General features: G+C 31.3%; 1 protein-coding gene across 2 annotated transcripts; it reads right to left on the bottom strand.

Moving 5' to 3' along the window:
• Nucleotides 1–531: 531 nt before the first annotated feature.
• LOC130444653 (flotillin-1) lies at nucleotides 532–27091 on the bottom strand. 2 transcript variants are annotated; one of them, XM_056779907.1, is made up of 8 exons: nucleotides 26899–27091; nucleotides 18319–18394; nucleotides 10318–10408; nucleotides 9769–10032; nucleotides 5914–6238; nucleotides 4588–4877; nucleotides 2707–2871; nucleotides 532–2406 (listed from the first exon to the last, which is right to left on the bottom strand). In XM_056779907.1, exons 1-8 carry the CDS (start codon nucleotides 26948–26950, stop codon nucleotides 2389–2391), a joined length of 1281 nt encoding a protein of 426 aa, XP_056635885.1. In that variant the 5' UTR covers nucleotides 26951–27091; the 3' UTR covers nucleotides 532–2388. The 2 variants fall into 2 exon arrangements, with proteins under 2 accessions (XP_056635885.1, XP_056635884.1); XM_056779906.1 differs by having other exon boundaries at nucleotides 532–2871; nucleotides 26899–27072.
• Between the last annotated feature and the right edge of the window lie 790 nt (nucleotides 27092–27881).

Below are 27881 nucleotides of genomic sequence, written 5' to 3'. Positions count from 1 at the left end.
TTTTGTCTTCTGTACGGACATATGGAATCAAGATCTGGAGGTGTAGGAAGCCTTCAAATACAGATATTTTCCAGTCATTACAATCCAAATTGCATACAATAGCAGCAAACAAATCAACACTCTGCTCAACCCACCACTGCAAGGAAGATGACTAAACAGACAATAGCCCAAAGATATTAATGTAAACTCACAGAAAACCGTTAACTGCCTCACGACACTCATCATATAATTCACTTATTACTCAATAGAATTAGATATTAAATTTGCAAAAAGATAAAAAAATTGTGTAAACTCTTATAAAATTTTTGCAATTTCTTTTATACTTCTTGTAACATTAATAAGAGGAAGACACAATATGTAACTCTTTTTGGTGTTGAACTTATTCGATAATTTTTATTGTGGCACGCACAATCTCTTTTCCTTTTGGACCAGCAAAGACCAATGTTGAAAAGAGTCACTCTATATATTTGTGATACCGCCACTATAGAGGAAGTGATGTTACTTGAGGAATTATTAAGTAAAAATAAATAATATGCTTTAATAATCACATTTAATAAAATTTAATACACATGTAGAGTATACATTAGGTTATAGAAAAAATAGAGGCATTTGTTTACAAATATATAAATTCATTCATATATATTTTCGAATATCTTCAATCAATTGAAAACTGAAGGTTAAAAAGAAACGTTGTCAGTTTTTTAGAGTTAATTGGAGCTATCTATCGAAATACTTTATTATACGATTTGGGTCCTATATAACTCTGTCAGGAGTTATTTTAATTTTTAATATTAGTGAACGAGAGTCATGTTTGAGGAATACTGGCTATGAAGGCGTTCAATTTACACGACTATTTTGGATGGACAATGTGCATTATGCAATAGTTTATTTTGTGTCAACTAGCGATGCCAGATATCTAAATAAAAAAAATGTCGGATTCACATAGTAGTTATGCCTATGAGTAGAGATACTCATCGCGAATGTTTAAACTAATAAAAGAAAACTATAAAACTAAGTAATAAAAAAATCAACTTAACAATCCATGTTATGTATAAATATTGTATGAGTGCTTGGAAAAATGATTTAAAATACGACATATTAATAATTACATTCGGTAAGGAAAAAAATATATTCTTGTGCAGTTTATCACAGTAGTACCAATAAAACTGAAGAGGACTTGTGAAACAAAAGAAGTAAGAAGTTTGATTATCGAAACGCGCGTCAAACAGTGTAATTGTGAGTGTTGGTGAAGTAGTGGTGTAAAACAGTGTATTCAGTAAGTTTAGTGTCGAACAAACTTTTAAATAGACACTATGGGAATGTAAAATATCAGGTTCATTACTGTTATGCAAACTGAATAAATTTACAAGATCTTGAAAAATCCCAAAGTCCTCTATTGCGGCCCTAAACTTTCTGTTGAAGATGCACTTTTAATTTACTTGTTGAATTTTTGTATCATATACTTTAACAAAATAAACATTCTAAACAATACATAAAGTACATTTATATTATCCCACAGGATCAAACATATAAACGTTCTGATGTCCTAGAACGGATGTTGTTGAAATCTTAATTTTGACAGAATTTCTTTGTCTTGAGTCTTCAATTGAAAATAGTTTTCTAAATTTCAAGTGCTCCACACTACAAACATTGTGATTAAATACGGGAAACAGATTCTTCTAATGGAACACAATCAAAGCAACAATTTAAAAAATACTAGTTATTTATATTATTTATGGTAACTAAATTTATACTTTTATATATATTCACAAATATTAAGGCTGGTTACTAAATTGAAGAGATTCACTTGTTTATTATTAATAAAAATTATGAATATTCATTTATACACAAAGTGTTATTTCCCTTCTTCAAACCATTTTCTAGAATGCATTTTTTATATACTATCTACCAATATTTCAGTTTCACTCTCACGCTAGCCGGTGAGAAATTCGCCTCAATTGAAAAAGTAATTGCTGAAACTGAGACTTATTTTGAAGCAAAATACAAATTCTTCTTCAGCACGAAAACGAGAAGGTAGAGAAGCGTTGGAAGGGTTTTGGCAAAAAAATCTTTTTTTCTTAGTTAGTCAAATGACTTATCGAGTTGTTTATTAATTTCAAATATAGAAACCTAGTATTTTCTCATGCAAAATACATAATAATAAAAACATAATAAGATCTGATTCCTGTAAAAGCAAATTTGGATATTTATAATAAAAACATAAAACTAAAATAACATTAACATAACATCATAACATTCGAATATTTGAAATAGGTATAAGGTTTAAAATGGATTACAAAGTTTAGCTTGTTTAACAAGAACTTGAAATCTTATTGGTTTTCAAAAACATTGACATAGTGAATTGTTACATCTTTCTTCTTTTGAAGTTTAAGCAGCATGGACAGACTGAAAAAAAAGGAAATTTGTTAGTTGATATATAGATTAAGTTTAAGAATATTCAATTTGCATGTAATTTAAATAAGAGATTCAAGCTAAATTATTCACATTATATGCTTTATTTTAAAGAACAATCATGGTGGAAGCACTAAGTAACTAAATTTACATTGAATGTTATTTAATATTCAAGAGGGGAAAAACATTTTGATGACATTTTTTTATTAGCTTACAGAATGCAAATATTATGCGGTTTTATTTGAAAAATAACACTCATATCCAAACGTTATGTATAAAATACAAAATATTTACCTTTGAAATGTCAACACCGGTCATGTTCTTCACAAGCAGAGGTACTTTGTTCACTATATCAAGAATTTCACCAGTAAGTTTTGCGGCACCAACTTCACCTGTACCAGTAGAAACCATCGTGATCTTCTTAGCTTGAGAAAGAGGTGCAGCAACTTCGGCAGCGACCTGTACAAAAAATAAAATATTTTAAAAATATATATTCATTTTTTATAATTTGTTAATTAAAAATGGAATGTCAAGTACCAAAATTAAACATCATACAAATTCAACTTATCAGTTAAAAGTGAATGGAAAAGAAACACATGACTTAAGGGTGATTAGGTCATTAGAAATGGTCCTACGAAGTGCCATGAGCTCGGGGTTGCTCCAAGAGAAACTACTATTGTCAGTAAAAAGACTGATGTCTAGACAGGCGATTTCGTTTATAAACAGAAGAAACAAAATAGGGCCTAGTACTGAGCCTTGGGGCACTCCACATTCTATTGGTTTGCAAAAAGATATCGTTGGAATAAGTTTATTGAATATGAGACTATCATATGGATACATGGTTCAAAATCTAATCAAATACAATAAAAAAATCTTCGGTTACACTAACAAAGGGATTTCACACCTCAATTTCGACTTTCCAATTGTTCACACTTAGACCAAAGCCTCCCTTAATTAACACTGCCTATAATTTCTATGTAACACTTGTTTAGAACTCCAACAAGACCGGGAATTTTGGCTATTTATTTCCGATACAGAAGTAAAGTTGCCAATAATGATGCCAATGACTAATAGAATTGGCTTTTAGGAAAGTTCTAATAAAAAACAACCTATGCTACTGTAGCTACTAAACATGGTTAAATGAAATTTATCTTTGTAAAGTTTTCAAATAATTAAAAGGGTTATGGTGCGAAGTATAATATGCTTCTGGTAACATTTTCTAGTTACATTGAATTAATTAACATATTTTCATGGTTTTATCTAGTATTGTACAGTCCAATGTTACTTTGAAATTATTCTACTTTATTTTTAGATAGAAAGGATAGGGAAAAGTTGAACTAAACATGAGAAGTACGACCTAAACAGTTTATCCAACGTCGCGATACATTATAATAAACTTAACGGTGTCCAATTTCACTTTTTGAGTACTATACTTTTGTACTAAAACAATTTCCCAAGGAAATTAACGTTACGGAAGAAATTTTAGGAGATTACTTCATAAAACCCCTTCTGGAATTAATAGAAATTTAATGATCAATATATATTTGCTGCAAAACCAAATTATCTCTAGAGTTCTATCACTTCCTGCGAATTTTGAGATTTTCTTTTAGCTAGACTGTTGTTCTTCGCATAAAATTACTAGATTTATCACGAAATGATTTTCTAGTTTGAAATATGAATTTGAAATAATATGTGGTCGAATAAAATCTAATCAACTGGAAGATACATTATTATAGTCTAGCTAAAAGATGGGATTAATTGAGTCCTTATTAAGACAAGAGCTTGTTTAGTATTGTATTTCATATTTTTCCATTTTCTTGAATTATTATGGATAAGTTTATTTTTAGAATATTTTTTATTTATTTTTTGAAAACTACTTTACTTTCAAGCGATTATTGCAAAAACACATTCGTTGTAACCCGCCTTGTCACAAATATTCTTAATTCTATAAAATCGTTTAAAAAATATATTTTTAGTGTACATATCAAGTTCTTGTTTTGATAGTGATCGATTTATATTCAAGTAGGATACTTGAGAGGTAGGAATTTAATGGAATGATCAAATATATTATAATTTATCACCATGTTCCTTTGAAATGTACTTTCAATTCAACTGAATTTTTTTTGGAAATGAAATAATTGAATATGCGAATCTTGGGAAGAAATTTGCACGTACCTTTGGTAATACGTCTAGATACATATCAATCATAGCAGCTTCTTTATATTCCTTCCAAGCTTCAGCTTTCTTAGCCATCTGTTCCGCCTCGGCGGTAGCTTTCGCTTGTATGGCAAAAGCTTCAGCTTCACCCTTAAGCCTCATTGCTTCAGATTCGGCTTCTGCTTCCAAAAGTACACGTTTATGGTTAGCCTCAGCGATTCTCTCTAGTCTATATTTTTCGGCTTCTGCTGGTCTACGAACTGTAGATTCGAGTTCTTGTTCACGTCTAGCGATTTCTTGTTCTTGGACTAAAATTTTAAAAAAACAAATTTGGGTTTAATATAATCCATTCAGATCCATTTTTTGATTTATAATTGAAGAAAAATACTATACAATAAATTATAGAAAGGTGATAAAATTATATGAAAGAAAGACAAAACACAAAGGAAACTATAACTAATATGAATTTTAAGAAGTATAACCAGTCCATAGAGCAAAAAATTTTTTTCATATTTGACCATACACTGTATAATAGTCCTTCTTGGAAGAAGGAAGAGTTGCAAGTTTTAAACTGCTGGAAATAATTAATAACAATTTTTGAAACCGTTGTTTCGTTATACACTGAAGGCAATCTTTCTACCTTTCTGATGACTCCTTCCAGTGTCAAGTTGGATAGAGTACACTAGAGGGCGTCTCCTTGCATGAGAAGTCGTCCTATTTGGACTTCTCGTGAGGTCTCCCCCGCAATCTTCACTTGCCAAAAGGACGCTGTAGAGGCAAGATGGATCAACACTGCCATAAGCTTGTTTGCAACCTATGAAGAGCTGGTGTACGAAAATATTGTGCTCATAGCACTTTTCCAGCAGACAGTGAATAGTAAAGATTTGATCAGTTGTTGATCTCCCTCTCCTGAATCCGCACTGGTAATTTCCCAGGGCTATTTCTGAAAATGATTCCAATCTCTTTGCTATGACTAACCAGTATCTTATAAGTCACACTAAGCAGCGAGATTCCCTTGTAATTTGTACAGTCCAGCGTTTCGACTCCTTTTTATGTCCTACGCAAATGCAAAACCAAAAATAGTCTACGTTATAAGAGATGAAACTGAAAGTCAATGAGCGTTAATCTTATCTATAGCCTCGCAAACTTTATTCCAACACTGGTAAATATATTTCTGTTATATTGAGATAAGAATTTCAAGAAATTTGAATAACATATACCCAGAAAAAAAAATAATATGTTGGGCCACCCTTTGCTGATTCAATCTTGAACACGTATAGGCATCGATAAAAGGAAATGGTGGATATCTGCTTGTAGTACCTCATTCCAAGTGCTACATCTTACCTGCAATCTGTTGCGTTCTTTCTACTACTTGAATCTGCATCTGTTCTTCCTTAATTCTTTGCTTAGTTTTAGCAGCTTGCAATTCGTAAGCCATTTCAGCTTCGGCGTTTTTGGTTTGTACTTCAACGTCGTATGCTGCTTTTTTCAATTCGAAATCTCTTTTGGCTTTAGCGATTTCTGTATCATTTAAAAATACTGAAGCCATTCTTTGTTCCTCGGCAATAGCTTCTTTGATTTGCGCTTCAGCTCTTGCTTCCGCTTCACCGATTCTGGCATCTCTTTTTACTTCCGCTGTTCTAGCCATACCCAAACTTTTAAGGTAACCCTTAACAAAAAAAGAATATGTTAAAAATTTTATATATTGCAGCATTCTGATATTTATTTTGAATAATTATTTATGCAGCAATGCAAACTTTTGAAAAATGCAAAGCGCTTAGTATTTTACCACACAGGTTAATATACTTATATTTTCTCTTATAGCTTCAATATTCTTATTTACTATTCTTCTAACGGTTCAAAGTCGACATTTTCTAGAAATTTCTGATGCTTTTAGTATAACACTAACTGAAACAATAGCTAAATGCAAGCAGTGCCTTTAAAACGAGGCTTCATTGGATCTTATTTCTTTTGCGGGAATTCAACATGTCAGATATATTTGGAGCATCTTCATATGACAGCGATTTCGGACCTAAATGCGGCAAATAATAGGAAAAACTTAGATTCCAGTAACTGCTTCCAACAAGATGATGCACCACAATATTATGGTCTTAATGTCCGATAGTTTCTGGATAACCAGTTTGAAAGAAGGTGGAGTGGCCCCCTAGGTCTCCTAACCATACCCCTTTTGATTTTCGTTTGAAAGTTATTTCAAAAATTAAATTTCTTTCGATTTTTACTAATTTTTTCTTACTTGACCCCTATTCAAATTATTTTTGATGAAACTGACGTTAAAAGTGATATTTTCAATTCAAGTTTACATGATTAAAAATTGAATTTAATAACAATATAATAAGCAGGCGTATAAATACTTTCAACACTAGTTAAAAAAGATTTTTAGCACTAGAGTTAAAAGTAATATTTTTAAAAAAATAAGAGCCTGTTCGATGTCCAACAGAACAGCAGTGTCGGCTTCGGCATCTAATTTGGTACACACGGTCAGTTTCAGTTTCAATTTGTTCACTATTCATAATTTTTGTTGCAGTAAAGACAAATTATTTGACATTTTTTAACTCATGTCAAAAGACGTGGAACCAAATAAACTGTTTGCAAAAATCTAGATTTTAAGCATGTTACGCATTACTGTATACTTAATCTTATACATAATATTATAATCAGTGATTATTTAAGAGGTATAGAATTTGATTTTGAAAAAAAAAACAGAAAAAATTTGACAAAATTGATTATTGGAGTTGATGGAACGATCAGTATAATTTTATGTTTGCGATGATTTCATACAAATGTTGGCTGTGGCTACGCTTTAGATAGCCCATGCGCAAGGTCCAGTTTTGACACACTCTCTACAACATATCGGCCGGTATTTCACGAATAAATGCTTCAATATTGGCTTCCAGTGTGTCAATCCTTGCTGGTTTATTCCTGTATACATTAGCCTTAACATAGCCCCACAAGAAATAGTCCAAAGGCATTAAATCACACGATCTAGGCGGCCAATTGACGGGCTCCAAACGTGATATGAACCACATGACAGGCATGTCCAATTCTTTTCCGTTTTGGCAAAAAAGTAGCTTGACAAAAAAATCGTCAATCATCACACGGTAGCGCTCACCATTATCCACACCAAACAGTAACTTTTGAGGGATGCATTGGTAGCTCTTGCAATGCTTCTGGCTGCTCTTAACTCCAGATGCAGCAATTCTGTTTGTTGACGTATCCAATTAACCAGAAATGAGCTTCGTCGCTGAACACAATTTTTCGATAAAAAAAGTGGATCTCCCTCCAACTTTGCAAGCGCCCATTCACCAAATGTTAAACGTTGTGGGAGATCGTGTGGCTTCAGTTCTTGCACCAGCCGTATCTTATAAGGTTTGACACCCAAATCCTCTCGAAAATTTTCCAGGTAGGTGAGTAACAGAGGGCCAATTGCTGCGAACATCATCAGTAATACTGTCGGATACAGCCGCAATGTTTTCTTCGGACCTGTACGTTTGCGTGTTAGTGGTTTAATGTCCAATAGTGTAAACTCTTTTAACCGATCATGAATTTTGATAGTAAAATTCAATAATTTGCAAGCTTTGATCGCTCGTGAGTCGATTCATGATTAAATTATACACCAAAGTGAACAAGTTTGACAATGACACAAGACACTATTCACGCAGTGTTGCCAAAAAGATACCACCAAAAAATCACTCGTCAAATCGTTTAAAATAATATAGAAATGAACAAATCAAACTGATCGAACAGGTGATTGCAGTATCGAAGGTCCTCTGTTGCTATCAAGTCTGAAAACTAATACTTCATCGATGGTGTGCGTCGATTATTATGTTCCATCCTCTATTGTTTATTTTATATTAGAGATAATTTCTATCACGAAAGAAATGTAAAACGATGAAACTGTTAACAGTAAATGTTTAAATGATCAACCTTGGAAATCTATTTTTTTATTTGTTTAATTTTATCCGATGTCATAATTTAGAATTCAATATTGCATAAAAATAATAAAAAAAAGGTAAATAATATAAAATTAAGCACTACAGACTGAAGCAAACATAATGAAGGCTATATTACAAAAAATTACATCGTACATATTTGAAAAGTCAATTCATTCATTATTGTTTACATACAGGTAACATTAAGCATTTTCTATAGATATACATGGATAATCTTGAACAACGTATCAAATTTTGTTTTGTTAGAATTTAAAAAATCTTACGGAGATCACATATTTGAAAATCTGTCAGCTTTCTTCTTTGTTATGACGACACATTTTGTCACAAATCGCTTTAAATTTGCGACCGACATGTTCAACTTTCGTCTGTCCACATTGGCCAGTACATGTGGACGTGTCGACCGAGGCTGCGATAAACGCATGTCAAGAATACGTAAAAATAGAAGGAAATGAGAGTCAAAAGCATATTAGTGCATTGGAGAAAAATATAATAGCCGAATAACTAAAATTAAAGCAGGGGAAGTAGGAAGGAGACCCCATAGGACACAATGGGAGGGGAGGGTGGAAGTTCTTTACAGGAATGCGTAGTTCTTCGAGGGATACGTTCTAAAAAAGACACGTTTGATCGAGTGTGTTTGTGAGTCAAGCCGTTTTTTGAGATGACATATTAGACAGAATCAGATTGACATCACAATTTTAAAATCGGGAGTAAGCAAATTGATGCCTTGACAAATCATAAGATGGTTATACACAAGTAACAGAAAGATTTAAGGCCTCTTTATCAAAAACCTATTGAAGATGGTTGCAAAAGGAAAGCTGAAACGTTCAGTTTTATATCTGGCGCAACCCATCAATACAGGGTGATCCGAGAACAAATCTTATTTTTATTTTACCTCATACAATCATTGTTTTTACATTTTTACAGCCATAAAAAACTATGGAAACAATAGATTGTTAAAAGGTGATTTAAATAGTTTGTGGAAAAACTACTTCATGGTATTGTAACGGGAAAGTGAAGGGAATTTTAAAATACCAACAAAATATTATCAAAAATCATCAAAGTTGGGTATCATAGTTAAGTAAATGTATGAACTGAATTTTCAAAACACCACAACAAAAAACAATTAATAAACATACCTTGGCGCCCTTTTGTAGCAAACGAAAACAAAAAAATTAAATGTATACTTTTTAGCGACATTATGTATAAAAATATGAAAAAAATTAATCACCTCTTCGTCTCGTATGTCTTTCAAAGTATATGATACTACTGTAATTCCCATATTCACTAAATCGGATGATGCTACTTCGAATACTTGTTTGCTGAATTTTTTGCGATCTTTATATATTTCTTCAACTGTCATGGATCCCATTATGGCTCTTTGATGACCTTCAAGGGTATGCAGAGCGATGTGTTGAATTTCTTCTTGTTTTTTACCTAAGAACTGTTCACAGGCTGCCAGGAGCATTTCTTCGTTTTGTCCTTGTATTTTTACCTACCAACGTGAAATAATTGGCAAATTAAGAACTAAAATCATAATGCCCGACACACAATTTCTGGTATACCTGTACAGGTAAACCGGAAAATCTGTGCCAGCAGCTTCAGGTCAAACTGTCATTTGTCTCATGATTTGCATTTTGCTTCCAGTATTTTTATGAAATATCGGTATAATCATTTGAATTACTTGCAATTAGTTGATATTTCTACAACTGGCACAACTAGAATTGATTATCCAGTATTCTGTTTCAAATTTAACGCGCGAAAATTAATAATTTATTACCTGTGCAATTCCTGTTACTGATATAGGGACACCTTGACTTGTGTATACTGTGGGACTGTCTACAATAAGTGTCATCGTATTCAAGGATATCCTGGAAAAAACAAAATTAACAAAATCTCTATAAAACAAAACAAGTTCCAAAAACAATTTTCAACATTTTTTAATAAAGTTCGTTCCAAGATATTTCATGTGGATTCTAAATTCGGTTAAGTACCTTTAATAATACCTGAGTAGGTAGTTAGTGAACCCAAACTAGAAGAATAAAATAAATTCGATACTCTTATCAGTGGTGGAGTTCGAATACTGGGATAGCCTTTAACTGGTCAGGGGGAATCAACAGGAATGGGTTTATTTCCTGATACAAGATCCAATGACTCATTTTCAGACTCTCAGAGATTTTGCGGTATAAGTGTTGATTTACTGTTTAGTCTTGAGGCCCAAACTCTTTGTGGATAATTCTCTTGCTATCAAAGAAACAAATTAGTATGTATTTAACATTTGACTTGCTCATTATTACTTTTTTATTCAAAAAGAAAACTATAGTCAATTAGTTGAATGAAGGTTATTTTAAATTGATTCGTAGAAGTCAAGTCCTGATGGCTTTTTGTTCTTACCAAAGGCTAGGAATAATGTTTGAATGAATCTTTGTCATCCCTAATTCAATCAAAATATCGAGTAATTTTATACTCCTTTTTGCGGGTGATCTACTCAGATAATATTCAAATCTAGGTTAGTATGAACTATAAATGGTTCCGTGATCTTCATCGTGTGGACATTTTTGTAGTGTTGAGTTTGGCAGTAATTATATTAGGTACCATAGCGTGAGTATACACTTTATAGGTTTCATTGTGACGTGATGATAAATAATTGTTTTTATCTATAAATAAATTAGGGGTGGAGGAAGGGATCAGCCCTCGTAATTATTGAAATTGAAGTGAACCTTCAAGTCCCGACCTACCTTACTTGATCATATTTAAAGAAAAAGGTGATTGCTTTATGTAACGGTCAACGAATCTACAATAAATGTTTCATAATAAACTGCATAAAATCATCATTGAAAAAATAACACTGAATTGAAAAACATTCTGTATTTGAATTTCTAATTTAATTGGTATTATTAAATGAATGAATATGGTATGTAAGTAGACGTAATTTCAAAACCAGCCTGCAGCATCAACATTTCTGCATCTTCTGAACTTTGCGAAATACCTTCAACTATTCTTTATCCAACAATAGTTGCATTATCTTTAAGACACACCCTTTTTTCTTACCACTAGATTTTCTTTTTAAAATAATAGAACTGAAACATAAAATATTTCTTCGTGTATCTATAATTTAGATGTGGTATATAATTTAGAATTGCACTTTCAAGGCATTAAACATATTTTTCTATAAAAATATAGCTATAAAAGATAACTTGAAGGGTTAAACAGTCCAGTTCTCGGTTATTCAACAATAACATAATTTGGACAACTCACGTTCTTTTCTCCAAGAGCACGAAATACGAGGCATATCGACAAATTTCTGTTAAGTTATATGAAAAAAAACGAGTACAGATAGATACACTATTTATTGTACAAAGATCTACAACTGTTAACTAATTTTCTACATAACTTGCGAAATTTTATTGGAATTTGTCATAGTGTGGCACTAGTTTTTGTATGCTTTCATAGAAGATTGCCGTCTGTGTTTACAACTATGAGGTAACATGTTCTTTTGGCTCGTTTTTTGTCACAGTGGGAGGTCGGGCATTATAGTAAGACAAAAACAAAACCTTTTTATAGTAATCTTGGCGCTTGTTCTGAATTGAGCGGTGCCATATCTTAGTAGTCTCACGGTAAACATGTGCATTAATTATTTGCCTCTTGGTAAGAAATCAATCAGCAAAATGCCTATTCTGTTTCGAAAAAAAAGGTACACATGAGTTTGCGAGGTGTCAAGATTTGCTTAACGAAGTGTGCTTCCATTTCATTGATTGCCGTTTAATTACTGAGGTGTAAGTTTCATTCCTTGTGATTATCCGAGAAAGAATATCATCGCCGTCTTCATTGTAGCGTATTAAAAACTGAAGTGCACATTTCAACCGTTGTTTTAGTGTTCTTCAATAAGAATTTTGGGTACCCAATGTTAGCAGTTCCCTAAATTTCATTTTTTCAGTAACAATTTTATGAATTAGTGCGGAAAGATCAATAACTAAAAACAAGCGTCCACATCGTTCTTCATACCCTTTTGTTCGTAAACCTCGCAGATTTGCCGATAAATTTCATTTGATTCAACTTTCTAACTTACATTGGAGGATATACCTCATATTATGTTTTCATTATTTCGTCCAAGTTTAGCTCTTTTCTGAAATAATTGGACCACTAAAACTTAACCTCTAATTGGTATAGTAGAATCTCTCAAAATCTCAATTACTTATAATTATTCGTAGTTGGGCACGGTTTGGAAACAATGCATACCAGTAGCTTCCAGCTTTTTTTAGTTGATGCCCTGAGAACGGAGTCGGTCACTTCACCAATTTTTCATATATTCGCGTTTGCAGTCAGCACTGATCCCAATTTCAAAATGCCGAAAAAATTTTTATTAAAACAAAAATTGGAGGGACTGGCCATGAAGTAACATAAAAAAATATGTAGTACCTGTCAACATTGTGACCATGACGAGAATATTAGTAACAAGTGAATGTGTGTGACAATATGTTCTATACCTTCAAATGTAAACCAAGTGAATTCTCCCTTTAATATACTACAAAAAAAAATAATGAACTTCGTCCTTGGAACGTGCTCTCAAGAGAGCATTTCGACAACTAAGACCATGGCCATAATGTTCGTTGATTAAGAAAGTGAACCTGAGCTGGATTTTCAAGTGATAAGAGACAACCAACCATCGAAGGTAAATCTGGTTATTGACACGACCGTGGAGTGTTGGTTTGGTGATACTTGATAGCGTGATTAGTTTAATAAAGGTATAAATAGTAAATGTGTTTCTTAATGATTTTAGAAAGAAACCTAAAATCACTATAAATCATAAAAAAAGTCCTAAGAAGTAAAAACTTGTGAATTTGTTTTTGCCATCATCTCTTCATTTGTGTGAAATACAAAATTCAAATTTGGGAATAGTAAGTAGTCTGAGGGACCTAGACCAGGTGGATACGGCAAATGAGACGATAAATCGTAACGCAGTTCCGTCAACTTTTCTGTAACAATAGCGGAAAAATGAACCTCGTTGACGTGACGAAGTGCGGCATAAAAACCTATCAGTAAAAACAATATATGGCCAAGCTTCTTCTGAATGATCAAAATAAAGGTTGCACTTTGAAATCACAAAATCGAACGTTTCTTTAGTGAAGTACATTGTGTCAACTGTATTTTTTCATTGGAGTTTGGAGTGACACATCAACGATTTCTTTAACTCGAGCGAGCTTTTGATCAACATTAAGCAATTGTAGCAGCCACTTCGCCAAAGTCTTTTTGAAATATAACCTCCGACGCAAAACATGACATACCCATTCGGTTGAAATATTTCCTTCATTAGCTATCTCACGTAATGTTATTCAACGATCCTAAATACAAGAGCACGTAATTTAGTAGTTCGTAGTTACCGGTTAATATCATATGTGTTCATATAGCTACTTTCAAAAGAGGAGAACCAGTTATATATCATTCTATGGGACGAACATAATATTTACGTAAGTTTACCTTGGTTGATTTTCTTTACATGAGTACTAAAACTTATCTAAAGTCTCTCTTCTTTAAAACAACTGTCATATTTATGAATAAATTGATATTTCATATATATATATATATATATATATATATATATATATATATGAATAGAATTAAATATACAGTTTGTTAAAAGATCACGCAAACCAGAGGCAGTAACGTCTGCGGTTGCGGAAAATTACAAGACGTGCGCGTTTAGTTTTTATTTTTCAAACGGATATGAAGAGAACTGATTACAATGATCGAGCTTACAGTAGAAACTTAAGTAACTATCAACACTTTTTTTCTAAGTGAATATGGAAGTTTTTTTATTAGCTTGAACACATTCTATATTATTTTTTTATACCTAACTAATTTAGGCATGTAATAACCGGAGAAGCATTGCAGTGGACGTAGCTTTTATAGTACGCGAGTTGTTACTGTCTGTGATATCGACGTGGCTACCTTGTTCTTAATTCGTTATTTACGATGGCAAGTTTAATTGCCAACGTACAGCTGCAAAATGATATTTGCTACTCCGTAAAAATGCTACTTAAACTGTGTTTTAATGTTGGAATCAACTTACAAACAAGACCCTATGGAAACAACTCAGTAGTTTGCACAGTTTAAAAATGGCGATATGTCGATTGATGAGAAGCCTCGCCCACAAATTGTCAGAACCAACGAAACAGTTTAAAAAATTCGAGACTGTTAAGTGACAATTATCAACTTTCAGTGAGCTGGATTATATTAGCGCTCTTTTGGAAGATTTAGCAATTAGAATATTGCAAAATTTGGTCCTTGAGCTCTGAGTAACAATCATAGATCGAGTTAAAACTTACTATACTTTGAAGGAACTGCTTAAAACTGATTCAGATTTTCTGTGAAAGGTCATTATTCATTGAGTCACGGTGCTATGGTTATGAACCAGAATCAAAGTTACAGACAATAATACTGATTTGTTTTTTTTTCCAAAATCGTAGTTCGGCCAGAGTTTTTCCGAACGTTAATCAATAAGTGTTAAGAAGATTACGCAACAGTGTTCGTCGAAAAAGACCCGATGTCTTCCACCGGCAGAAACAAAGACATACTCTTCTAAAGACAAATGGTTTTGTAAAAGACAGTCTCTATAACGACAAATGACGGTTTGTTTTCTCCTAATGCAGCTCATTCGTCTGACCTGGTCCTGTGTGACTTTTTCTTGTTTCAACGCACGAGAAAACGGGGCATAAATGGACATTGATTGAACAAACTTAGAGCAGCTTATAACGATCGCCAAAATCTAGGGAAAAGTTAGAATAACTCATATAATAGCGATTTCTCGAAACTGGGGTAGTAGTTAGGTTAGAACACCAATTATAATCGCGATACGTCGAAAGTGCGGTGCCAGATTTTTTTGGACGCTGTAGTTTATATACCATAAACCTAGAACTACCCAGAACAACCACCAGAATCACTTTTCTCTAAAAGTATCATCTTCAGCCCTATATCGTTTTGGAACAGAGTAGAAGAAACTTAGAGCTATTATGTAAATTCAAAGTGCCGACTTTTTAGGAGTTTATTCCTAACTATAATATGTACCTATTTATAACTTGTACGGAATCCTTGGCGGGCGAATTTTTTTTTCAGTATCGTCATTCGTTAACACGAAAAAGCAATCCGACTGGGAATACTTTAGATCTCTCGGCTATCTTGAAAAAAAAAACAATCAAAAATACGTGTACGTGATTTAAGTCATTGCCTTTTATTACCATGAGTAATCTATCAGTCAGATGCATGTAAAATTTTGAAGCCTGACATTAGAACATGGTGGAAACTAAAAATATAATATTTTCACTAAGCTCTTGAGAGCTTCTCTCTTAGTCAAACTGCCTTCTTATGTATTAGAAATTGATTCGACTGACTGATGTAAGTTTACGAAGATATTGAAAAGTGTGATATATTTGAGTGTTAATCGGAATTTTTGCTGAAAAAACTACGCACACTGGAAAAAAAGTGCAATCAGTAAATATTTCATTAAATAGTCACTGGTATAAATGCATTCAGTATCAATGGTTGGTAAGAAGAAGTAACATCTCGTTAATTATATGATGCATTTAACATTTCACTGCGTACTTCAATGAATAATTATTATTAAATAGTTTAACCTAAGTTAATGATAATAACCTTTCGAGGCATTGCTACAAAGAGAGGAAGGATAAATCATTAACATATGCATGGATGCTTTTAATGGTTAAGATATTATGCAATCGATTACAATAAAAATAGAACCATAATAAAAGCGATAGTTTTGATTTTAATGATGTAATAATTTCGGTCCGTTAGTTGGAATGATACTTAATAGAAAGAAAACGATGTTAATCTCTATTGAGGTCCTACTATTGAACGCTCATCATCTACAAACAAGTAGTTTGGTGAATAAGACATACTTCCATTAGAAACTAAGTAACTCTCTAAACACACTATTTCCACTACCACTACACCAACACTCACAATTAAACTGTCTGATGCGCGTTTCGATAACCAACTTATCGTCTTCAGAGACTGAAGGTAAACTGTACACGTTCGAAATCGAAAGACACCAAATGGATTATATTAAAATTAAAGTTCTTAAGACGTTTTGTTTTTGTGCAAAATTTTGCAATAATTACATATTAACTAATTTAAAAAGGTCAAAATTGTGCGGAAGAAATTACTATCCTTAATATAATAATGGAGTGTTCCTTTTCAGCCCATTGCTTGTGGAAAAATACAGAGCCACTTTGATATTTAGTTGGTAAATAATTTTAATTCTTTTTTCCATGTATTATAGTGAGTTAGATCCTATATTATTTGTTTATACATAGTATTAATTGTTCATAATCAGTGGCATAATGGATATACAGGTTGTTGCTGAGTTCATATGACAAAATTAAGAAGGTGATCGCTCGTATGAAATCAAGATGACAAAGTTTCCTCAGCCCACCCCTTTTCGAGATATCATCCTTAAGAGGTGGTGATTAAAATTAAGCTTTTATTTATTTTTCTTTCTACAATTTCAGTAAAGTTAAAAACTTAGAAAGAAAGTTAGAAACTGTAATTTTCGTGCACTCACATAGGGCTAACTAGGGGTATTTTTTCAGTATTCCTGTTACATTATATGGGGGTGGAATTAGTAAAAGTTGGTAGACAAAAAATGGGCTAAAAAGTTCATAAGCTATCATAGAAAAAATTTTTTTACAGAATTTGATTTTATTTTTCAATATAGTTGCCTTAAGGGTGATTATAATGGTCATACAATTTTTCGATGTCATTTTTAAAGGTACGTTTTGTCTTTAGCTTTAGTCTTTAGGCTTTAATTTCAACGGCACAAAATTTATTCCCGGTGAGCATTCTCTTGATGTCTGAAAACAGGAAACAGTCACTGGAGACCAGATCTGAACAAAAAGTAGGTTATGGAAGAAATTCGAATCAAAATTCATGCTATTTTAGCATAATTTTCATTGATATGTGACACGGTGCATTATCTTGAAGAAACAGCACTTTCTTCTTCCTTCAAATGTTCCAACAACGCTATATGATATGTAATATACCATGCGCATCCCATGATAGGTTAAATGTCATAACCTTTTAAGCCTACTAAGTTGGAATTTCTGGAACCGTTGGCGCTATAATGAATACAGTGTTTATACCAACGCGCGTCAGACAGTGTAATTGTGAGTGTTGGTGAAGTGGTGGTGTAAACAGTGTATTCAGTATTTCAAGCATACTCTTACGTCTTTCTATGCTCGGTTCATTAAGTCCAGCACGTTGCTCTGATATTTTCAGGATCTTACTTTACGGTTATCTAAAACTATTGGAACGTTCGCTATTTGCATCGTTCTCGGTGCTCATTTCAATTCGTTTAAACTCGAAAATCACTTCTCAAAGGTTGACTGTCTAAGGGTAAAATCCCAATAACCAAACCAAACCTTGGCTTCAATGGTTTTTTTTTTGTCAAAAAACAATGCTTTATTAACACACGAAATTCATTTGCTTCACTCAAAATACTAAAACTGACAAGTTAATAGTACGAAAGGTGTCAAACTCATACACCTGTCTTTTGAAGGTTAGGTCTAACTAAAAATCATATAGATTTAATATTAGTAGCGCCATCTATGTGTGAGCTAACGCTCTTTTCAGGCCACCTAATAATACTTTTTGTGACTAAAAAGATTTTAATACACAAAGATAAGTATATTCTTTAAGTTAAATAACATGGTACATTTATTACTTTATCTAAATAAGTTTTCCACTTTAATCAATCAATAATACAAACCTTTGAATTTTTTGTATGGAAGGCCATACAAAAGCTCGTCCTCCGGGCACCAATAGCGGTTTGCTGTAACAACATCCTGGAACAAACAAAAATTAATATTATTCCTAAATAAAATTCTTGAACAAATACATCATTACCAATAAAGTTGCTTCTGATTACTTAAATAGTAATTTCTATCAAATAATAAAGAATGTAAATTAGGATAATGACAACGAATAGTTTTTTACTATTAATACATATTTCTGCGTACAAGTGATCCTCCAAACGTCAAAAATTTATATTTTACACTTGGTGGTAATCAAAAAAATATTTCGAGCGGAGGAAAACACTGCATTTCTCACATACGTAAATTATAAGATTTTTACTATATTTAGATTCCCTTCTCACAATTATGCTCATGTTTCCTGTATGAACTAGGTGTGGTTCATGACCATAATTCTGGAGAATGTACAAAATACAAAAAAAATTAATGTTTACATCTTGTAGAGTTAGTTTTTTATAATTTACTTCATCGTAATAACCCTTTTCCCACAAGAAGTTTTTCAAAGTATAATCTCAATATATCAAAAATATGAAATGTTTTCATATATTTTCGTTGTAAAATTGAATTTCGGCTGTAGATAATGAAGATATAGTAAAATGCGAAGAAGTTTTTCAGTTTAAAAAAAGGCAGAAACTTTAGTTACGTCAAAATTTGAGCATAATTCTATTATTTGCCCATACTAAAAGAAAGGATTCATGAATATGAAAATAATAGCTCCGTTAGAAAGAATTTACCTCCACCTTTTAACAAGTTTATCTGGAAACTGAAAAAATTTCATTCTTGGAAAATTCTAAATTGTAATGCAACTTTAGTTGCAGCTGCTCATCAATGGGTTAATGATATATAGATAGGCGCTGTTTAGTTGCCCACACAATAATTTGTATGATCGCGTAATGACACTGTCAAAATAAACAAAAATAAAGTAATTTTTTTTTATTTCTTTAATTTCTTAGACCTTTTATATAAGTTTATATTTTTAAATCGTCTTGATTTTAGGTCACTTCTGTTATGAAATTAGTTTTTGTTTAATAATTTTTGGAAGATAAATACAAATTTTAACGTTTCCACTACTTTCGATCTTTATCAAAATATTTTAATTAAAAATACTTAAATATATGAAAATATTTGAAACTTATAAAAAAATTATTATTATACCTCGTTAACTTGCTACAACTGAATATTAAATTATAAAAGATACAGAGACGAGTAAAATGTACCTACCTGTAAGGGAGTTTGGTTTAAACAGGGTACCAGACGTGAACTGAGTCCTTTTTATTCCCCCTTCATCTATTATAACTTCGGTAATCTTTTATCTGACACAAATATTCCTTGACGATTCGATTGTTGCCATCCGTTTATTGATATTTTTTTTGTTTAAAACCACATGCTGACAAAACTTGACGCAATGTTTCTAAACTAGTATAATTAATTGTATTACTTCTAATGTCTCAACCCTGTTCTCCAAACTATCAATTGTCCTACGTATAAAATCTTTAGTAGTTTTGTCAACTGATCTCGGTTTTTCTTTACATGTTTTTCGGTTCTATGAATGATCCACAGCAACCCCTTTCGTGACTACTCGATTAATATAAAATTTATTTACTCTAGTTAATTCAGCAATTCTTATTATTATTATTATTATTCTTATCAGATTACTGAATGTTTTTCTTTTTTAAACATTTATTATTTAATTCATGCCTGTCTTTATTCTCACTACACTGTGCAATTTCATTGTCTTAATTCCCCCATGGTCTAAAGAGCGACATATTTTTATTTATTTAAAGAAATTTACGAATTAAATAAATCTCACCAAGACACACTACTGCTTATCGCAGACTATCTAGCAGGAATATTTCAAAGAAATTGTGTACATTTATGTTTAAGATTCGATATTTTCATTGGTAAACAGTGATATGATAAGTTCAAGTAGACTTACTGTTTGTTAGATGTTTACCGAATTTTATACGGGGAGTAAACATTAGTTTTCATTTCTTAATTTGGTATGAGTGCCGTGCGTATTTATGAAATATCGATTGTTCCTCCCATAACTACAATTGATATTGGAAGAACTATATAATTATATATAAATGTTCTTGATTTTAGGTCTCTTTTGTTTCAAAATTGGTTTTTTTGATAGTTTTTAAAAGAAAGATAAATTTTTGATAAAGACAGAGAAAAGTCGAAACATCAAAATTTATCTTTCTATTAAAAACTATCAAAAAAAAAACTAATTTTGAAACAGAAGAGACCTACAATCAAGAACATTTAGATGCATTAATATATCAAAAAGTCTAAGAAATTTATATATATATATATATATATTTATATATATATATATATATATATATATATATATATATATATATATATATATATATATATATATATATATATACCCAAACTCTAGGAGTATATTATACACGTGAAAATAATGTAAAAAAACTAAAAACTCATATGTTCTTATCCGACTTCCATTTGTTTTCAAGTTATGGAGTAATTAAAAATGTTCATCTATCTAGTTTTCCACTTATATCTGAAATGTAACATTATCAAAGTATGCCATGTTCGAGACTCAAAGGCATTTGATAATTCTGACGTTTTGGTCTGTCGGTGTACAGTGAACAGTAAATGAATGTTTGATTTCGAATTTATGTGATTAGTGTTGAGGTTAGTGTTGCAAAATGCCAGATACTTATTCAAATTTTAAATATGCAAATATGGTGTTTGTTTATAGTTTCTGTAATAGTCTATGCTACAGCTGCTGCTGCATCTGAACGCGCTACTCGACAAGGTTTGGTAAGTAAAAAATATTCAGCATTTAGTAGAAGAAGATGCAAATACTAGCTCACGGAGAATTGCCACTCAATTGGGAATTCCACAGGATGATAGACACACTCCACGAACAAGACTTATATCCTTATCACGTACCGAGAGTACAGCACCTACAACCAGAGGATTACGCTAACCGTATGGAGTTTTGTCGGTGGATAAATAATAATCATCGTGTTGTATCGAGTATACTCTTTCGGATGAACGCAACAGTCGAAAGCAATTTTCAACATCGGTTTTCTGTAAACGTGTAGTGTGGTATGGTTGAAAATTATTTAATTGGCCCTTTCATTTTGGAGAATCGTCTCACAGGAGACAACTACATAAATTTTTTTCAAAATGAATTACAAGGCCTACTAGAAGATGTTCCTGTGAATATTAGAATGCAGATTTACTATCAGCACGATAGAGCTCCTGCACATGTCGCTCGTCAGGTCAAGCAACATTTGGACGAACGTTTTCCAGGACGTCGGATTGGTCGTGGAGATCCCAATAATTGGTCTCCAAGATCTCCAGACCTCACATCAATAGATTTTTGTTTATGGGGCTGGATGAGAAATGAAGTCTACAAAATAAAAGTGGACACACGGGATGCACTAATTAGACGAATTGAGAATACTGCAGCCCATATTAAAGAAGAAAGAAATGAATCAATTGGGAGAGCAACAAATGCTCTCCGTGACGAAGCAGAAAATGCTTAGAAGTCAATAGCGGTATTTATTGAAAGAACGCTATGATTAAGAAAATTTTTATGTGATAATTTGTTTATTTGTTAATATGCTATAACTTGGAAACAAATGAAAATCGGATAAGAACATATAAGTTTTTTTACATTATTTTCACACTCCTCGAGTTTGCGCTCCTCCTGACTCACCCTGTATAACAGAAGCGGTAGGACAGATGGAAGAACGCAGAGCAATGGAATGCGGCGCGTGACGTACAAAGTCATTACCCGGATTAACCTACCGAGGGGTTTTATGTAATCAAAATTTTGTTACTTTTTAATTCAGAATATTTTTGATCACACCTCGTGAAGTGAAATAATATGGAATCTAATAGTTTCAGTTGGGAAAACTGTAAAATTCCAAACAGTATATGCACTAAAATTGGAAACTGGAAAACTTTTATATCTATATTAACTCATACAATTTATAATATGGATTTATACGGAAAACTAAGCTCTTCGTTCTATCTGCTGCCACCGGCTAGTTTAGTGCTAGTGATGATAATTGGAGAATTATGAAACAGATAAATCGTTAAACGGAATTACTAATTGGTTCGTTAGTGATGGTGATGCTTTCATTAGTTTGTTAAAAAAGTGGTACATGACCAAGAGGCGAGCTGCACTGATTTATTATAATTTCCTATCAAAACAAGAGCAAGACTGTAGTAAGTAGAATAGCTGTAAAAAATATTAATAAGCTCATTTGCAGATATCGGATACTACACACAGGCCTTATAAAAGTAGATTAGAAGATATTACTCCTACAAAATGCAGACATCTATCTACAAGGCTTTTCTAAACTGTTATCAAATTATCTTATTAAATATGAAATTAGTTATAAATGACATAATATATTATCAAAATGTTTCAATAGTCTAAAATTGAAACAATTCAAATGTAAAATAAAATTATGAGGTTCTATATATTGTGATGCTGTTACATAGGACAAACATCAATATTTGGAAAATAGATTAAAAAATCATCTTTACGTTAAAAACGAAATTAACAATTCGTGGAATAGCAAAACATGAATTTAATTTTCAAAATAAGAAAACAGCTAGAATAATAATTTGAAATAACCGAATTAGTTTTAGAAAAATAAAATAATTTGATATCCAAAATAATTAGGTATAGCAATATGACTTAAAAACTAGTAATGTAATAGAACTTTATGGTAAAAATGAACAGCTAACAAATTAGTTAGATACAGCAATTTTGGTATGAGAAATCTTACTCAAACGTTATCTAAAGTGTTATGGAACATTATTCAAACAAAATAACAAATGCTAGTTCCTCTTCCAAATATACATAGAGCCTAATTTTGGTATAATTGGTATAACAACCCTGACAACTTAAGGCCGCTTGACATAATGCAATACAACGTACAAAAATTGCATGCAAGTCTCTGTAAACAGTAAAAGTAAACAATTTCCTAATCTCATATTTCCAAATATTTTGTACATAGTTTAACAATGAAAATAACGAAGCTAAGTTTTACGAAAGTCAGCTGATCTGTTATGCCGAAAATAACTAGATTGTAACTTGCATGCAATAAAAACGGCTAAAAACCGATAACGTCAAGATCTTGCTTTTGATCAAGAAATATTGCGTCTTTCCCGATTCCAGATTTTCAACATAACTTTAATCATCATCTTTCTACTACATTGATGACTATTTACGGTGGGAACCGCTTAAAGAATAGCATTATTCATGTTTTTTTTATTTCAAATTATAAAAAATATTAATATGGGGACCTTGAATTGAATTTTCCACAATATAAATTTAAATATTGTGTCATCCATGAATATTCTTATAACCTGATAACAACAAATTGCTATTGGCATAATACTTTGTACCTTGAAGTAACACCACCGAAAAAAAAAACTAACTGGCCCCTTTGTCCAATCTATTCATTAGGAAAGTAGCATGAAGCATAATGAACTGTTGGCTGGAGCAAGAACAACTTCATTCCAAAGCATGCCTAAATATTTTATGACTGTGGAATTTTTATCTGTCGATAGATTCAACTGTTTGGGAAAATGAGTATGTGCCTCACATATCTACCTACAGTTTTGTATGTTTACTTCCCCATCCAATGGAAATATTTATCAGAAAAATCAGTTTACCCAGTGCTATTCCATTTCTTTCAGTCTACTCATCAATGTTTTGTTGCATTCTAATCCTTGGACTATATCAACCTTCTAAAGAAAAGTAAATTTATATTAAGTTCCGTTCTATGGTTACAGCTTAGGGAAGTTATGTGATGAACAATTTCATTTTGGATTTCCTTTGAAATTTAACAAACCACTTTTACTTCAATCTTAACTAAGTCCAGTTTTTGTTTTAACTGTTTGATATGTTTATGTTATCTAACTGTGCTGGTGAAATATTGGGCAATAATGTACCTCAAATTTAATAACCTTGCCAGCCTCTGTTCAATATTCTTAGTAAATAATAACATTATTATCATTATTTAAATCATTAATGAAAAATTTGGTATTTATTCGAAGCTGGCCAAAAATAATATAGTTGGTTGCAAAATTATTTTCATGCTGTACCTACATTCAAATTGATGTTTAAAAAGCACACTAATGAATTTAAAAGTTAACCAGTCCTATTCTAAAATGAAGATATGAACAATTTTATTCTGTAAGTTTTTTCCAGGCGTTTGAAATCATAAATTTGTTTTCAAGGCATGGTAAAGAGATCAATTTAATTAACATTCATGCCCAATGTTCAAATGTAGATCATATCTGGTAATTGTTTGTTTAATTTTTGTTTTGAAATGATACATTAGTGAATAAAAGTGGATTCAAAAGGAATTTTTATAAGTGAGTGTGTCTGTAAAGAATGTAAAAATAATTCTGTAGCTTATCATGAGGACACCAGTACAGAAGTATTTTAAACTTTGGTTGTAAAACAAATCAAATCCATTTACTGTAACTGCTGTCTATAAATGGAGGTTCTTTAATAATTTATATTCATTGCCATTAAACGAATCCATTTTTTCTAATAATAGCAATTATTTTGTGTCGTCCATTCTTTTAATTTCACCTCACAACATTATGAACAGAAGTACCTAACTAATATTCTTCACTACATAGTTCAAATATTGTAACTATTATTTTTTTATTGATTCCATTACCCCTTATATACATTGAAGATTTCTACAATTGTCTTTCCTATTTTTCAACTGAGTTAATTATCCTTTTAAGAAATTCATAATTTTATTATGTATAACTTGACAGTTAAATAAAAGAAGATAAATTACTTTGATAGGTAGCTTTAGGAAATTTTAATCCTTCCAATATCTAATTTGGATTTTGGATACCAGTACATAATGGCTATTATATTAATAACCAGTATAAATAAATAAGAATTTCATAACTAGCCAATAATACATATACAAAATCCTTGTAAACATTTGCATTGAAAAATTAAGTGTCAGTGATGATTATAGGCAATTCTTTTTTCCTTTCCTCTTTTTTTCTTGATCCAAAGCAATAATAATTGAGTTAAACTACTTCTCTCAAGAGGCTTATTTAAATAATTTTTCAAAACTTTGTGTTAGTACTGTAAAATTCCTAGAATATACCCCCCTTTTCTCGCCGAAATTGGATTCATTCTAGTATCTCGAATATAACCCCATACAATTTTTGCTCTAAAAAAGAGGACATTTAATATTATTTACCATAGTTTTTAAATATTTCTAAATTAAATTTTATATTAAAGTTTTACTAATTGAGTGTTAAATTCTTTTTTCGTTGATAACTGATAATTGTTCTCAGTTATTAGTTTAAATCAGTTTAAATTATTGTTTAATGTATAAGTTATGTATTTATTATTTATTCTAAATTGTTATTTATATTATTTGTCTTCTTTACTCATTTTTAGCACTGAAGCATTTTTTGGGGATAATGTTTTTAAAAAATCCCGATCATAACCCCCCTACCTGAAATTCCATCTGTGTTGATTTGTAAGAAGGGAGAGGGGGTTACTTTCGGGATTTTACGGTAAGTAAATAATATAATCATTAACAAAAAAGCATCATAAAGTTAGATAAGGATATTTGCGTAGGATTTCCATAATTGAGTAATCTGATAAGTAAATTTATTAATTAGCAACAGCCAGGATTTATTTTTATTTGTATAAAACAAATGAGTCTCTATACTTATAATTTTGAAATGAAACTTGTTCACAATCATAGGAAAAATATTAACATTTATGAAATTATTAATTATCTTTTGTCAGGTTTTCTAACAGTGACAGTACTTAATTCAGTAAAAAGTCATTTCAATAATTAAGTGATACTGTTACACCATTCCAAATTAGTAAACTATAAAACTATAATAGTGACATAACTGTATTTTTTATAAAAAGAAGATATGCAGATATTTAATCAATTATCAAATGCAATTATTCAAAGAAAACATTTTCATAGTATTTAATAGAATCATCGAAAACTTCAGATCCTCTTTGACATACAACAATGTCTCAACTTTTTATGATTTTGATCATTTATTTTAAATTCATCTAAGTTCAATAATGAAATGTACCATATATCAGAAATCAGTCAGATTAGTAACCTTAGATCCCGAATATGTATGTAATGAATTGAAATAAATTATTATTCTCTGAAATGTAATGAGTACATAATTAATTAATGCTTATGTGATTTTTACATACGTACTTCAAAAATTATTTAGTTAATATTTCAAGTAAACAGCGATAGCAAACCAATTTTACTTTAATAAAAGGTATACAATTTTTTAGACGAGTTACGTTGGTCAATGGTCATGTAGACACTCCCAGTTATTATTATTATTATTTACTGTCACAAGTGTATGTATCAAATTATTATTAACGCAGAAATTTATATTATTCTACACTATAATAGCAGGAATAACGTATCAAACAAACAGTTAACCTTAATTATTTACTGCGATTCTAAATAATAAAAATTCTAACGTTGTTTGATATTCACCTGAAATGACAAGTGCCTCGTTCGGTCCGCAAGTAACAAATCCCCAAGTCATGGTGTGTAAACACTTATTACCTAAATTCAAATAACACTAAACACCAAAAAACAAGGAATACTCAAACACTCAAATCCAATGATCACAATAATGGACGACAATTTCGGTTTGCTTAATAGTAAATCTCGTAAAATATCGCATGCGCGTTATGACATAGGAATTCATTGATTATATTGAGCACATAGTCGCACCCTGAAATGGAGCAGCGTCGTCACATCAGAAGTAATGAAATAATTTGATAAAACTGTTCAGAGTTATACTGTTGAAGAAGATTATTTGGATTATAGATATTTGATACATTTAACAATTAATAAGTAAGGAGAGGAATGTGGTAAGGGTATAAAAATTCTAAAAGAAATAAATTTCCGATGGAAATTAAAAATTAATCGAGGAAATAGATATGTTTTAAAGGTTGGAAAGATTCGAGCAAATGGAAAACACATCAATAGGGTACTTACATTTTTAAAAATGTATTTATTCTTCTTGATATGAAATAATGTCAGGAAGTAAAATGTTAAAATTGAAAAAATAATATCCAAATATTTAATTGCAAACCGGAAAAATTTCTAATTTTCAATTACATAAGAAAATGATTCTCATTGGTTTTTAGTTATAACGTCATAAGTTTAATAAAAACATTGAGTAGTTGCCTGCTTGATGATCATAAGGTTATCGTTGCCGGCTACGTGAGTTATTATAATACAGTTGTCATTTATCAGTTACGTATAAATAAAACATTTTTCTATATATAAGAATAAAGTGAAGAAACTTTTTATAGGTTAAGTTCTTACATTATGACGTTAAAAATTAAAAGCATAATAAACTTAATTACTATAAAATTTAAAATAAGTTAAATTTGAATCTTACTTACATTAAAATGATCCTGGCAACAAAAATAATTACATATGGTGGGATCGTCAAAACGACCAAC

The sequence above is a fragment of the Diorhabda sublineata genome, chromosome 5 (genome assembly GCF_026230105.1).
Source record: "Diorhabda sublineata isolate icDioSubl1.1 chromosome 5, icDioSubl1.1, whole genome shotgun sequence".
NCBI lineage: Eukaryota > Metazoa > Arthropoda > Insecta > Coleoptera > Chrysomelidae > Diorhabda > Diorhabda sublineata.
The sequence above is the reverse complement of the archived record's forward strand: the minus strand, read 5'-3'. Positions and strand labels throughout refer to the sequence as shown.

Bases quoted from the DNA above. Each gene is read 5' to 3' on its own strand.
- LOC130444653 (XM_056779906.1), bottom strand. From the start codon at position 26,950: ATGACTTGGGGATTTGTTACTTGCGGACCGAACGAGGCACTTGTCATT. The intron at 10,409-18,318 runs GTTTGTATTATT...TGTTTTTTCCAG, and splicing joins TCCATACAAAAAATTCAAAG to GATATCCTTGAATACGATGA. The intron at 4,878-5,913 runs GTAAGATGTAGC...TTAAAATTTTAG, and splicing joins AAGAACGCAACAGATTGCAG to TCCAAGAACAAGAAATCGCT.